This window comes from Coregonus clupeaformis, chromosome 20 (genome assembly GCF_020615455.1).
Source record: "Coregonus clupeaformis isolate EN_2021a chromosome 20, ASM2061545v1, whole genome shotgun sequence".
NCBI classification, from domain to species: Eukaryota; Metazoa; Chordata; class Actinopteri; order Salmoniformes; family Salmonidae; genus Coregonus; species Coregonus clupeaformis.
This window is the reverse complement of record NC_059211.1, coordinates 1,671,511-1,686,286: the sequence shown is the minus strand read 5'-3', so window position 1 is coordinate 1,686,286 and position 14,776 is coordinate 1,671,511. Positions and strand designations below refer to the sequence as shown.

The following is a 14,776-nucleotide window of genomic DNA, read 5'->3' as shown; positions in this document are numbered from 1 at the left end:
TATGGGCTGGTTGCTTTTGCTGAACCAACTGGAGGGTCACGCCTCAAACTTTCATATAACTGAAGTTTAGAAGGGGAAGCATGTATTTAGTGTAGAAGGGGAAGCATGTATTTACTTTCCCTACTGTAGGGCAGGACAGGTTGGGGGAAGTTTTCTGACCTAACTAGATGTCAAGCCAGGAAACACACATTTCTTACAACTAAAGCTGAACAGTTCAGAAGTTGATGCTTACAGTGTAGCTTTCAGTCAAGCTTATTGCATGATATACCTTCAGTCAAGCTTATTGAGACAATGATATACAAACAATATGAATTAGGGAGTGGATAGAAGAGATTTTTGCAGCCCCCATTTAATGTTTACGTTTCTGTACATTCTGTAGGCCTATATCTTTTCTTTTAATGTATACTTTATGAATGTGAGAACCCTTTATAGCATAAATCTAAGGGACATCTTTTTACTCTGGTGAATTCTCCCAACCTTGACAGCTTACATCCCCAGCTGTCTCATGTACATGTGCTTTGTGAAAGTAAAAAGGCTTTTCTGCCTCTGGCTCCCAGCTACCACTCACACACCTTGTTCCAGCAGGTGTAACGAGACGGATGCACTGATGCTCTCCCATCTCCTCACGCTCGCAGATCAATCCCACCAATGGCCTTCCACCTCCCTATCCCTAATGGTGTTGCGTTGTTATTGAGATAGCGTCCTGTTCTGTTCATCAGCGACTTCTTCCGACACCTCTTAATGTAACACCACCTTACCATCCTTCGTTAATTCCCACAAGGCTAACAGCTAGAAGCTAGCTAGCTTAGCGCCTCAGTCCCATAGCTATACCAGGCAGAAGAGAACAAGATGTTAGCCTATCAAATATATTTTTCTCTGAGATGAGCCGACTTCATCCAAAAATGCCGCCCTGTTCCCTATGTAGTGCACTACTTTTGACCAGAGCCCATATTATGGCTCTGGTCAAAAGTAGTGCACTATGTAGGGAATAGGGTGCAATTTCAGACACAGTTACACATTTATTTTTGTCTGCTTGATAAATGAGATGATCTGTTATAGCAGATCATAGCAACGGCATCAGGTTATAGGGAACAAAAGTAGTGCACTATATAGGGAATAGGGTGTTATTTTGAATGCACCCTCAACGATGTTTTTCTCCTGTTGATCAATGAGATGAGCCAAATCATGCTTTCTGGTGTATATACAGGCGCAAGCTAATTAGGCTATATAATTTTGGAAATTTAATTCCATTTACTTTAGGGAAAGCTTAGCTTCCCCTATCCTTATGGACAAGCCGCTTATGCCTTTTAATGTGGCATAAACATAACCAGTCATTATGTTTTCATCTGACTGTCAAACAATCAACAACAAGCGCTCCTGTAGGCTACCCGCGCACATTCGTCCTCTCACAAAATAATTTCAGCATCTAAACCCCAACAGTGCACTGTGCACCCGCAATTTGATGAATGGAAAGAGACATCTGTTACAAAACACCTGCATGTATTGTAATGACATTCTGCGATTGTCATTAGGCCTACACTGAATTGATGCATCCACTATTGTCCACAAGCGCCTCGGCCTCGGCCACTCGTCTCTCGCTTGTCTTCGAGCGTCTCGGCCACTCAACTCCGCTTTGACAAAGTGTAAGTGTTCTCCTCAAATCACAACGCAATTTGGAGCGTATTCCACCCGGTTTCCAGTCAATTCGCTCATTTTTCATGCGGCTGACATGCAGTAATGTTAAAAAATGGTATAATAGACTATAGTGTTTTGGTCATGTTGTATTAATTGTGATAGGCTGACGTTTTACAGGTAGGGGAGACTGGGGATGGTTGTAACACGGATAGTTGTAACACTCAATATCTCCAATCAGGAACAAGCTAAAATCATGTGACTCCCTGCGCACCTGCTCAGTTTAGTCCTCAATTATCATGTGAAGAAGCAAGACCCTGTGATAAACTCTGCAGATTTTATTGATAAAAAACAGATTTCGAGGAAATAAAGTATTTTTGGGGGGCAAAATGTGTTTTTGTGATGGCATCACCTGCTTTGTAGTTAGATTCACCAAACTTATTTCAGGTTTATAACCAGTTTGTGTAGACATATTTGATGTAAGTTAGCAATTCTAAAATGTAAACATGTAGCTAAAATTGAAGCAAGCTAATGGCTGCAAGTGTCAGGGTTAGTTGTAACAAGCCGAATGAGATCTGGGTGCAATGCTGGGAATGCAAATTAGGGGCCCACCAAGTCTGTACCCCAGGACTACCATACCACTGTCACAACTGTGACTCTGATTGAGTGAACATGTCCAACATTCACACACACACACCACCGCTCTATCTCTCTCAAATTCACACACACACACACACACACACACCACAAACATTCAGTTATTTAGTTCAGATGTTGTTGTTAGTTGAGAAGGGCCAGTTAATAGAGGGTAATAATAATAAACATTTTATGATTTGTACTACCACTTTATTATTTCTGCAACACAAAATGGTAAACATGGCAATGTTGTTCTCATGTTCTCAATAAAGGTTTTCAATGTCTAGCTGCATGTCATGATTTAAGCATTTTTTCAAACTGACCCGGGAGGTGGGGTAAACCTTGTCTGTTTGATTTAGAGAGATAATACCTATACCAATTTGTAGCAGACAGATGGAAGTTGTTCCTATCACATTTTGAATGTAGTAGCTCAAACATTATCTGAGAAATTGACAAAAAATTCAAGATTTTTTACAACCATCCCCGGTCTCCCCTACGGCGTACCCCCAGCCATACCGGACCATACCGCCTTACTTTCACCCCTGCTCCTATGCCAAATGCCATGTTAAAGATGAAAACATCTTCAAACATATTCGATTTTTACCCACAATAACAGTAAAACATCAGAAAAAAATAACATTAAGCACAAAAGCGGGACAAATTGCATGTTTATGTGCTAGGCCCAATACCTGGAGGGATACGCTGCTTGTGTCATTAGCTCCTCAGTTGTTTCATGTGTGATACGGTTAACATTCTGTTTGGATCTCTGAACTTTATTAGAACACCTTTAAAACGTTTGATGTCACAATGTGATGTGCCTCAGGAGAGACAGTAATTGTGACGAGGTGTGAAGGAAGGAGTCAGGCGCAGGAGTTAAAATACCGAAGTCCAGAGTTTATTCTGTTTACATAAATCAAACGCTCCAAGCGTCAAAACGAAACTAACAAAGGAAAACATCCACCTTGGCATAAACACTAAGAATAGTAGCTCAACCGAGCTACACGCTCTCACAACAAACAATCACTCACAAAGACAAGGGGAACAGAGGGAACACTTATACACATACTAATTAGGGGAATGAGCACCAGGTGTGTGTGATTGACAAGACATGACAAGGGGAGTGATGAGAATGGGATCGGCAGTAGCTAGTACTCCAGTGACGATGAACGCCGAAGCCCCCCGACGTGCGTCTCCAGCAGTGCGCCAACCCCGGCCTCGGGGACGGCCAGGAGGACGCGGAGCAGGTCGAGTCGGATGGCGACGGTGGAAATCCCTCAACAGGGAGGGATCAAGGATGTCCCGCCTTGGGACCCAGCAACGTTCCTCCGGACCGTACCCCTCCCACTCCACGAGATACTGAAGGCCCCCCACCCGACGCCTCGAATACAGGATGGAACGGACCGAGTACGCCGGGGCCCCCTCAATGTCCATAGGAGGTGGAGGAACCTCCCGCACCTCAGACTCCTGGAGCGGACCAGCTACTACCGGCCTGATGAGAGACACATGAAACGAGGGGTTCATACGGAAATCAGTGGGGAGTAACAACCTGTATGTCACTTCGTTTATTCTCCTCAGGATTTAAACGGCCCCACAAACCGCGGGCTCAGCTTCCGGCAGGGCAGGCGGAGGGGCAGATTCCGGGTCGAAAGCCAGATCCGATCCCCCGGTACAAACACCAGGGCCTCCCTGCGGTGGCGGTCAGCGTTGGCCTTCTGACGACGCACAGTGCGCTGGAGGCACCGTGTCATCCACCGCCTCGGTCTGGCTCTGGTGCCACGGTGCCAGGACTGGTTGGTAACCTAAAACACATTGGAAGGGTGTTAGGTTAGTGGAGGAGTGACGGAGAGAGTTCTGAGCATATTCTGCCCATGGCAGGTCCGCAGGAACCTACCCACATCTTGATTCACCCTCTCCACCTGCCCATTACTCTCGGGGTGGAATCCAGAGGTCAGGCTGACCGAGACCCCCAGAAGTTCCATGAACGCCTTCCAGACTCTAGACGTGAACTGGGGACCTCGGTCGGACACTATATCCTCTGGTACCCCGTAGTGCCGGAAGACGTGAGTAAACAGAGCCTCCGCAGTTTGTAGGGCCGTGGGGAGACCGGGCAGAGGAAGGAGGTGGCAGGACCTTTGAAAAGCGGTCCACAACGACCAGGTGTTACCTTGGGAGGGGGGAAGATCAGTGAGAAAATCTATACTCAGGTGAGACCATGGTCGTTGTGGAACTGATAAAGGTTGTAGCTTACCCGCTGGGAGGTGCCTAGGTGCCTTACTCTGGGCGCACACTGAGCAGGAGGAAACATACACCCTCACGTCCTTAGCCAAGGTAGGCCACCAGTACATCTCGGTCAGTCAGCGCATTGTACGACCGATACCTGGATGACCAGAGGAGGGTGACGTGTGTGCCCAGTAGATTAGACGATCACGGATAAGCGCAGGCACGTACTGCAGCCCAGCTGGACACTGCCTGTGGAGATGGATCTGTGCTTAATGCCTGCGCTATATCTGCGTCCATCGCCCATAATACCGGCGCCACAATGCGTCTGCCTTCACGTTCTTCGTACCCGTAATGTATGAGAGTGTGAAATCAAACCGGGTGAAGAAGAGGGCCACCTGGCCTGGCGAGGATTCAGCATCCTCGCTGCCCGAATGTACTCCAGGTTACAGTGGTCTGTCCAGACGAGGAAAGCCAATGTCTCCACAACGTCAAAGCTCGGACAACAGCCAACAGCTCCCGATCACCAACGCCGTAGTTCTGCTCTGCCAAGCTGAGCTTCTTAGAAAAGAAGGCACAGGGGCGGAGCTTGGGTGGCATGCCCGAGCGTTGGGATAAGACAGCTCCTATCCCTACCTCGGACGTATCCACCTCCACTACGAACGGTAGTGATGGATCGGGGTGAGCCAGTACCGGGGCTGAGGTGAACAGACCCCGCAATCTACTGAATGCCAAATCAGCCTCAGCAGACCAGCGGAGCCGGGACCGCCCACCCTTCAACAAGGAGGTAATGGGAGCTGCGACCTTGCCAAAACCCAGAATAAACCTTCGATAGTAGTTGGCAAAGCCAAGGAAGCGCTGCACCTCCTTTACCGTGGTTGGAGTTGGCCAATTACGCACGGCTGCAATATGGTCTCCCTCCATCTCCACACCTGTGGAGGTAATGCGATATCCGAGGAAGGAGATTGACTGCTGGAAAGACTCACACTTCTCTGCCTTGGTATAAAGATCGTTTTCCAGCAGTCGGACCAGTACTTTGCGAACCAGGGACACATGCTCGGCGCGCGTAGCGGAATACAACAGGATGTCATCGATGTAGACCACCACACCATGACCAAGCATGTCCCGAAACACCTCGTTCACAAAGGACTGGAAAACGGATGGAGCATTCATCAAACCATAGGGCATCACCAGGTATTCATAATGCCCCGAGGTTGTGCTGAATGCTGTTTTCCACTCATCCCCTTCCCGAATATGCACCAGGTTGTAGGCACTCCTGAGGTCTAATTTGGTGAAAAAACGGGCCCCATGCATTGACTCAATCACTGAAGGAATGAGGGGAAGAGGATAACTAAATCGTACCGTCACATTATTCAGTGGTCGATAATCAATGCACGGGCGTAAACCGCCATCTTTCTTCTTCACAAAGAAGAAACTCAAGGAGGCAGGTGAAGTGGAGGGACGTATATACCCCTGGCGCAGGGACACGGTGACGTATATTTCCATAGCCTCTGTTTCAGCCTACGACAGGGGATACACATGACTCCTGGGAGGTACAGCATCTACCCGAAGGTTTATCGCGCAATCCCCCTCCCGATGAGGTGGTAATTTAGTCGCTTGCATCTTGGAAAACGCGAGCGCCAGATCATGGTATTCGTGGGGGTACCGTCTGGACGGTGGGGGTACCGTCTGGACTTTCCACCGTGGTCGCACCAACGGAAACACCTAGACACCTACCCGGACACTCACGCGACCACCCCGTATGAACCCTCTGCGGCCATGAGAAATTGGGGTTGTGAAGGGCTAACCACAGGATACCCAAGACTACAGGGTAAGCAGGAGACTCAGTAATCCTAAAGGTGATCTGCTCAACATGTGTCTCCTGCGTAATCATGGTGACTGGTACAGTAACTTCCTTCACCAACCCGGACCCTAATGGTCGACTATCTAGTGCTCTGATGGGGAGTGGAATGGTTAGGGGAACCAATGAAATGCCTTGACGGTGTGCAAATGCCCTGTCCATACAATTGCCAGCTGCACCTGAATCGACTAGCGCCTTACACTGGGAACCTACCAAGTGATCTGGAAAGGAGATAGATAAAGTACAGTGCGCTGCAAAGGGCTCTGAACACGTTTGGGTGTTCGTACCTGGGATGATGCGTGAGTACCCTGCCTACCGCCTCCAGACCCAAAATAACGTTTACTGCGACGTGAGGTGGATTGTCCCTTCGTGCCATTAGTGTGTCACTGTCGCTGTCCTCCTGCGCTCTCTCGACCGGCGGCTCATCCCAGCTCCATCTGCTCGGGATCAGAGTCGTCCGGAGTGGGAACGGGCAGACCCCTACCAGGACATCCTCTGGCTGCTAGCAGATTGTCCAGCCGGATGGCCATGTCCACCAGTTGGAGTTGGGAGAACGATAGCATGGCATCCCGGCAGGCTAGCTACCGTCGGACATCCTCCCTTAGGTGGCACCGGAAATGGTCGATCAGGGCCTGCTCGTTCCACCCGGACCCCGCTGCCAGCGTCCGGAACTCCAGCGCGTAGTCCTGAGCGGTCCTCGTCCCCTGCCTCAGATGAACCAGTCTTTCACCCGCCTCTCGACCCTCAGGCGGGTGATAAAAAACTGCCCGAAAGAGGCGAGCAAACTCCCCGTAGTCCTCCAACGCGGTACCACCCTCGTTCCACACCGCGTTGGCCCACTCCACGGCTCTCCCACAAAGGCAGGAAACGAGGACGGATACCTTCTCCCGCTCCCGGGCGCCGGCCTGATGCTGGAGAAATACAGCTCGAGTTGGAGCATAAATCCCTTACATCGTGCTGCAGTCCCATCGAACGCCGGTGGCCGGGATATCTGGATCCCTCCATGGGCTGGGGTGTAGGTGGCTGGATCCGGCTGACCAGCTGGTCTCGATAGATCGGGTCCTCTCCTCTCCAGGCGTTGTACTACCTGAAGAACCCGATCCATCGCTTCCCCCAAGCTGGCCAGCATCGAGGAGTGCTCCTGGACCCTTGCCACAACTCCAGGCATGCAGTCTTCTCCTGCTGACTCCATTCAGCGGGTGAGTGATTCTGTGACGAGGTGTGAAATAAGGAGTCAGGCGCAGGAGGTAAAATACCGAAGTCCAGAGTTTATTCCGTTTACATAAATCAAACGCTCCAAGCGTCAAAACGAAACTAACAAGGGAAAGCGTCCACCTTGGCATAAACACTAAGAATAGTAGCTCAACCGAGCTACACGTTCTCACAACAATCACTCACAAAGACAAGGGGAACAGACGGAACACTTATACACATACTAATTAGGGGAATGAGCACCAGGTGTGTGTGATTGACAAGACATGACAAGTGGAGTGATGAGAATGGGATCGGCAGTAGCTAGTACTCCGGTGACGACGAACGCCGAAGCCTGCCCGAACCAGGAGGGGGGGCAGCCTCGGCGGAAGTCGTGACAGTAATAGCAATGTTGTTGTCTCACTGTCACGTTTTGCATGTGTTGGATGAGACCTAAGGGTTTGTTTTATGTCAGAGATAGTGAATAAAACTCATCTGCAAGATGTGGCTCATTTACATTGTTAGAAACTCTTCACACAGATGGGACCCCCCTAAAACACACACTCCTCACAGATGTGACACGTACATGTGCGAGCACACCCGCGGGTGGACGCACGTATACACACATGCATGCACACAAACTCCTCACAGATGTGATATCACGCTCACCAAGGACACACAGACACACACACACTCTCTCCTTCCAGTCACCCTGGACTAATTAGCTGGCGTGTTCGGAGCCTTGTGGGATCGTCGTGAGATCTGATGGTCCATAGTGTCCCTTTGATCTGGGCCTGTCAGAGGCTCAGTACACCCTGTGATCTTGTGTGTATGTGTGTGTTGTGTGTGTGTGTGTGTGTGTGTGTGTGTGTGTAATGATAGAGGCCCGGGAGGATGTGTGGGATGATTGTGTGTGTGATGATGGAGCCCCGGGAGGATCACACAGAACCCCTATTCTGTTCTGAAGACGAAGGATGGGAAGACGATCACAGAATCCCCAAGTGGTTCTCTCTGGTCAGACCTCCACAAACGATGGTGGCATCATTCATCGCTCAACACAGCACATTCAAAGAGGATAGTTTGACTATTGGTGAGGTCCCCTGTTTTCTAGATGTATTATCTCTGGAAGGGGAAGCCAAATCTCTGGCTACTGCATGTTGTGTTTGAGGTGGTTTGTTTTATGTCTACACACAGTAGTCTGCCTCTGAGACATACGGTACAGTATTTTTTAAGTCCTCAACTCTCTCAGCTCTCTGTCAATAGGCTGAAAACAGGAGAATAGCCATGTGCATAGTGTACATTTATCTGGTGCTCAACAGCTGATGATGGCAGGTTGATTCTTCAGTTAAGTCATGGAAAACATGGAAGCAACGTCAAGTAGTTAAACAAATACTTACATTTACATTTTAGCAGACGCTCTTATCCAGAGCGACTTACAGTTAGTGAGTGCATACATTTTCATACTGGCCCCCCGTGGGAATCGAACCCACAACCCTGGCCTTGCAAACGCCATGCTCTACCAACTGAGCTACACGGGGCCAGTATGAGGGTGAAGCTAGGGTGATCATTAAACAACAGTGGGAATGACTTAACTGTTTGACGGTGCTATCACTTTAATTATGGTGTAATCCATGCTTTGTTTCCATAGTAAAATGCAATTATGGCTACTTAAACATACATAAATAAGAAGGATGTGTTACAAGGCTTAGATAAGGCTTTCGGGACAACTGTCATGTCATAAATTTGAAGTGTCTAAGCATTAAAATCCACACAAAAATGAGACAAGATTTAGAGAGAGCTCTTTAATTTCAAAAAGCAGTCAGAGAAAAATGTACCAACAAAAAAAAAATCCACAAAAATGTAAAAGCAAAAGACAAGAAGGCATGGTATTTACAACAGCGGACATCTTTTTTGGTGTTACAGATTCATCAAATCACATCGACTAACTCTTGGTGCTCTTCTTTCACTTTTTGTGAAAAGTAAAAACGACCATAACAATTTTATGTTCATAGATGGACAGAAAGTTTTAAGAGTCCCCTAGGCAGGAGTATAGATAGATAGCTAAGGCACAGAGTTTCCCCCTGAAACTTTAGGAAACAAAGTTTGTCCTGAAACTTCGAGAAACATTAAAGTTTTCCCAGAAACTTTAGGAAACTTTTAAGTTTCCCCCAGAAACTTCGGGAAATGTTGAGTTCAGAGAAGTTTGTGCAACAGTTGCTCAACAATACATTCCAGCAGAGAGAACAACAATCTGTCATGATATTCTCTGAAAGGCGAAGAATAATATTAAAAGCTTTACCCAATTCTGAGTCATTCCTTATTCCTTAGATCTGTCCAAAACATTGAAACAGGTTACGTACCTAAAATCACTCTGTGCCCAACTAGCAACAAGCAACACTAGCTATCTGTTCTTCTTCTACTGTAATTCCACTTCATAATCTTTCCACACCACATCAGTATTTACATAGAATAAGTTTTAAACATAATTCAATACAAAATATTTATGTACATTTTCTTCATTTTTGTAACAAAATAGGACTTTTACATTGAGTAACATATTTCAATTCACATCTCGAGAATGATAATTGTACATTTGAACAATGGGCAAACTATTCGTCAATTAAGTATTAGTTTCAATGTGACAATGGCACTGCCAGTAAAAGAAAGTCAGGGTCATATCTATATCTAGCCAGCTAATATGTTGTTAGCTAGCTAGCTAATACAGAGAAATAGCAATGGCGTCTTTTTGTAGGCACTAACTCCGCCATGGTTTGTTGGACAACGCATATGGGGAAATGAATGGCATTTTTGTAGGGTTTTTGGATAATTGCCGAAAATAAGGTCTGTGGTAAACACAGGCTTAGAAGATCTTATACGTTTTGTTCTATGAGATAATCTTCATCAGCTAACGTCACTTTTTGTTAATTTTGAAGCATTTATGTAATAATAAAAACGGACATAAAGCCCATAAAGTCTTCATAATTTATAAAGGACATAATAACGGACTGATATTATCTCATAGAACAAAACGTATAAGATCTCCTAAGCCTGTGTTAACCTCAGTCCTTATTTTCTGTGTTTATCCCAAAACCCTATTCTTTCCCCACTCATTTCCCCATAGGGATGACTGAACAAACCAGAGGTAACTCACTTCTGGGTTTTAGGACTACAAGCTGGCAAGCCCTATATAGGCCAAATTGCCCTTCTTTGTAAAACTGGCAACAACACACAACAGTTCAGGTTTGAGTGACAGGACTGACACTTATTAGGATTGATACATCCTACAAGGTTCAAGATGAACTTGGGCCGTAGATTAACTCACTAATGATCGTTGATGAGCCCTGGTGAAAACATTCATTTAGCACGTTTGACTGCCAAATCATGTTGACAATCACAGATTGGATTCTAAATTGGGACCAAATTAGGTTGTGAGAAGAATTGAGTTGAAGCCAAACAAACAAAATGGCTGATCGTAGTTACCCTTCATTGTGGTTGGAGAAGGGGGCACGGGGGGCCTGTGCTATTATGCTTGAACTGGGGGCATGTTATGTTCTATAGGCTAAGTTTGAACTGTGGTAAACTGAGAGATAGTCTTGATGGCAGCAAAAGTACTTAGTATGTAGTAGAAGATCCAGTGAAAACCAAAGTTGCCTGGGCCCAATCCAACAGTTCCTTGATCAAGATACAAATATTTGTTTACATTTTTGCCACAGCATGAACAGCATCATCAATCACTAACATCCTGGTACTGACACGGAACCAAATAGGAAATGTAACATCACCACGAAATGACTCCAACACACATTTTGGAGAGTTTTTGGAGTGTTTCTGTCTTTTTTGTTGACTTTTTTGTTGACTGAAAGCTGACCTTTCTGTGACCTTTCAGTCCTGGGTGCTTCCTCGTGTGACGAAGACTTGGCAAACAGCCAATGAAGGAACCAAGACAGGAAAAGCTATTCAGACCGGCCAACACGGACACACAGGTGGGCATTAGGTTTGTTCGCCCAAAATAGGTATACAGGTTCGTTGGGGCGTTGGCCTTTGTAAATAAAGGCAGTTTCTCTTTACAAAAAAATATTTATCGAGCTGCCAAAGCAGCGTTGTAGTCATTTAGTCATTGACTAAAAATATTCTGTATTTATATAAACTTTTAAATAAATAGCAACTTGTGGACAACTCACTCCATTCACACGACAATAACTTTGAGACATATTATTTTTCATACTTGCAACATAAACTGTTATTAAAACCAAATATTCAGAAATTCTTAAAAAAGGAAATAAAAAGTTACGCTTGAGAATTTCTGTTTTCTTGCGAAAGCACAGCTGATATACTTTCATTTCAAGTTTCAGGCAGTCCAGTATAGAGTGATATTAGTGCCAATCAAAACTGAATCTAGATTAAATCATTCATGAATTCAATTCAACTTCTACTGGCACTAATGTCACTCCATAGTCCAGTCACACCCACACATCTTTCTCCTGTTCAGGCACTGAAAGTCAATAAGTACTGCTGTGCCATAGTAACTTTGTCGGTCATACGCAAAGATTGAGGCAAGGAATTACGCTTTTTTAAAAAGATATTCGCGACACCATCCGAGGTTGCGGTTCAGTCTGTCTCCCTACATGTAGGCCAAACCGACCTTGAGAAGCAGGGCCCGTATTCCCAAAGCATCTCAGAGTAGAAGTGCTGATCTAGGATCAGGTCCCCCCTGGCTATATAATCATATTCATTATGATTTAAAAGAGAAAACTGATTCTAAATCAGCACTCCTACTCTGAAACGCTTTGTGAATACGGCCCAGAACTTGGTCCACTACCAGTGTCGACTATCCTGTTCCACCCGAACACTCTGACTTCTGACTGACTTCACAATCGCCCTTTCATTCAGCAGCAGACTAGGCGGCCTTACTAGGTGCTTGGCAAAGCAACATTTGTCTCTACATCGGACACAGCATCAATCACAGTAAACTCAGCAATGAGATGAAAATAAATACATTGGGAAACAGAAAACGGCAAAGCCGGCAAAAACCCCAAAGAGGAACACTTCAGGAGTCTGAAACTTGCATGACACCACAAAACTTTCCCCAGACCTTCTCTTCCTCTTCAACGTTCCTTCAACCTCCAGACCTTCTCTTCCTCTTCAACGATCCTTCAACCTCCAACCAGCCTTAAAAAAACACAACTTCTGTCTTTTCTCTTCTTATCTGATCCATTACGTCGACGGAAAAATAAAAATAAAATAAAAAGAGATACAAAAAATAAATTATTTCATCTTAAGACCTGCAGTGTGGCCTCCTGTCCAGCCGGAGGCGCCACTGCTACCTGATGTGCCCATCGGCGTGCGGCGGGACCAGCTGGGACTTGGGGTCGGGGCTGAGCGAGCTCCATGGGGTCTTGGCGCAGGCCTGCATGACGGGGCAGGATGTTCCGGGTCCCCCTGTCATGGAGGTGGAACACACGTCCCCAGCCTCCCACATCGCACCCACCAGGCCGTCTACCCAGTGTTCCAGGGCGGGGCCAGTCAGGACGGCGTTGCGCTTAGCCTGCTCCACCTGGCCCAGGTGTACAGGGATGTTGAGCACGGGGTTTAGGCCGTGGAAGCTCTGCTCCATATAACTGTTCTTGGCTGGTCCGTTGTGGAGCTTCAGCGTGTCCTCTGTGGGGAGGGAGGGAGAGTGAGCGGGAGAGAGAGAGAGATGAAGAGAGAGAAAGAGGGGGACAAAAATTGATTGTTAATGTTTTATGGAGAGACTGTCCTGTAGATAGTGTTCATAAATTGATTGTTAATGTTTTATGGTGAGACTGTCCTGTAGATAGTCTTCATAAATGAGCAGGTAAACAGACAGGGTCATCAATGGGGAATCTAAGTAGGGAAATCAGTGGAACCACTTTGACTTGATTGTATTGCCCTAAAGGGTGGAATGGAACTGTGAACTAATTTGATGAGAACAAACTTTGTGTTACTGGTTAATTACATGTTATTGATTTCTCTAGGGTAAGCCTAAGCCACAAAGTGGGAGACTGCACCAAGTGTCTCAATGACTGCACTTAGTGTCTCTTTATAAAGCCATTGGAAGCTAGGTGGCAGATAGCAGCATCTTCTCATACACTATACATTTAGAAGCCCCTTCATACACTCCAACCATAAAATAATTGCCTAAGCCACAAATTGGGAAAACAACTCAATGACTGTTCCTCGTGTCTCTTTATAAAGTCATTGGAAGCTATGGGGCAGAGACGAGACGAGACCATTACCTCATCCCTAAAACCGTGCCATCCCTCTATCCTGAAGGTAAAGCTGTACATTCCTCAGTGCTCCTAACACTGGGGCGCTTGCCGTCCCTCCTCAGCCTGGCTATTGTACGCTAGCCCAGCGCTCCTCTACTCTCTGCCAGTGCTGCTTCGCACCCTGCCGTTAGCCGCTAGCATTTTCACGGGCTAGCGACGAGAGAGATGCAGTCAGACACCCGGTTGTTCTGCCAAGCTTGCCACTGCCCGGTGCCAACTACCGAATCTGCTGTGGCAGCGGTGTGTGTGTGGTGCCAGTGTGTGTGTGTGTGCCCATGGTGCCAGCGCTAAGCCAGGGCGAAAAACCCACACTATAAACTTTTACTAGGGCTACGTGTAGTAGGAAGACCTGGAGCTACTCAGGGTTGTAAATCATGTATGGCAAGGCTAGAGGCTGGTAGAGCAGGTGGTGAGGAGGCTGAAGAGGAGGCCAAGGCTGCAGGATTACTGTACCACCATGACCTTCAGGACTATGGGATCTAAGGGCATCTAACCCCATCCTACAGGAGCAGGAGATGTAAGGCTGGTTTCCCAGAGACTAAAAAGGATTCTCAGTTAAAAGTGCTTCTTTGTCCAAGACCAGGCTTAATCTGTGTCCGGGAAACTAGCCTTTGTCCCAAGTACTGTCTCAATGGATAACTACTGTCCTGTAGTCCATATAAGGCTCTTTGATACTGAAGCTCTCACAGGTCTCCATAGTTTCTATGCTGCAGTGGATCTAGTTTAGGCCTACTGTTTGCACTATGGGCCAACTGGGCTAATTTAACCACTCAAGCTGACCCAAAAAGTTTAGTGTAAAACAATCTAAAGTAGAGCTCAGTGTCACCTCACTTGGGTAATAAAACATTTCAGCAACAGTATAACCTCAGAGAGCATAGCAGTACGTTTCATGATTAACTTCATCATAAATAGTGGAGAAAGGCAGTCGGTTTACCCCCACCTCTAATGC

General features: G+C 46.6%; 1 protein-coding gene across 2 annotated transcripts in view; it reads right to left on the bottom strand.

Moving 5' to 3' along the window:
- Positions 1-11,063: 11,063 nt before the first annotated feature.
- The window catches only part of LOC121533124 (xylosyltransferase 1-like), a 110,944-nt gene continuing 107,231 nt past the window's right edge, over positions 11,064-14,776 (bottom strand). For both annotated transcript variants that reach the window (XM_041838911.2, XM_041838912.2), the window contains exon 11: positions 11,064-13,195. In XM_041838911.2, coding sequence (XP_041694845.2) covers positions 12,858-13,195 — 338 coding nt within the window. In that variant the 3' untranslated portion in view covers positions 11,064-12,857. The remainder of the gene's footprint in view (positions 13,196-14,776) is intronic.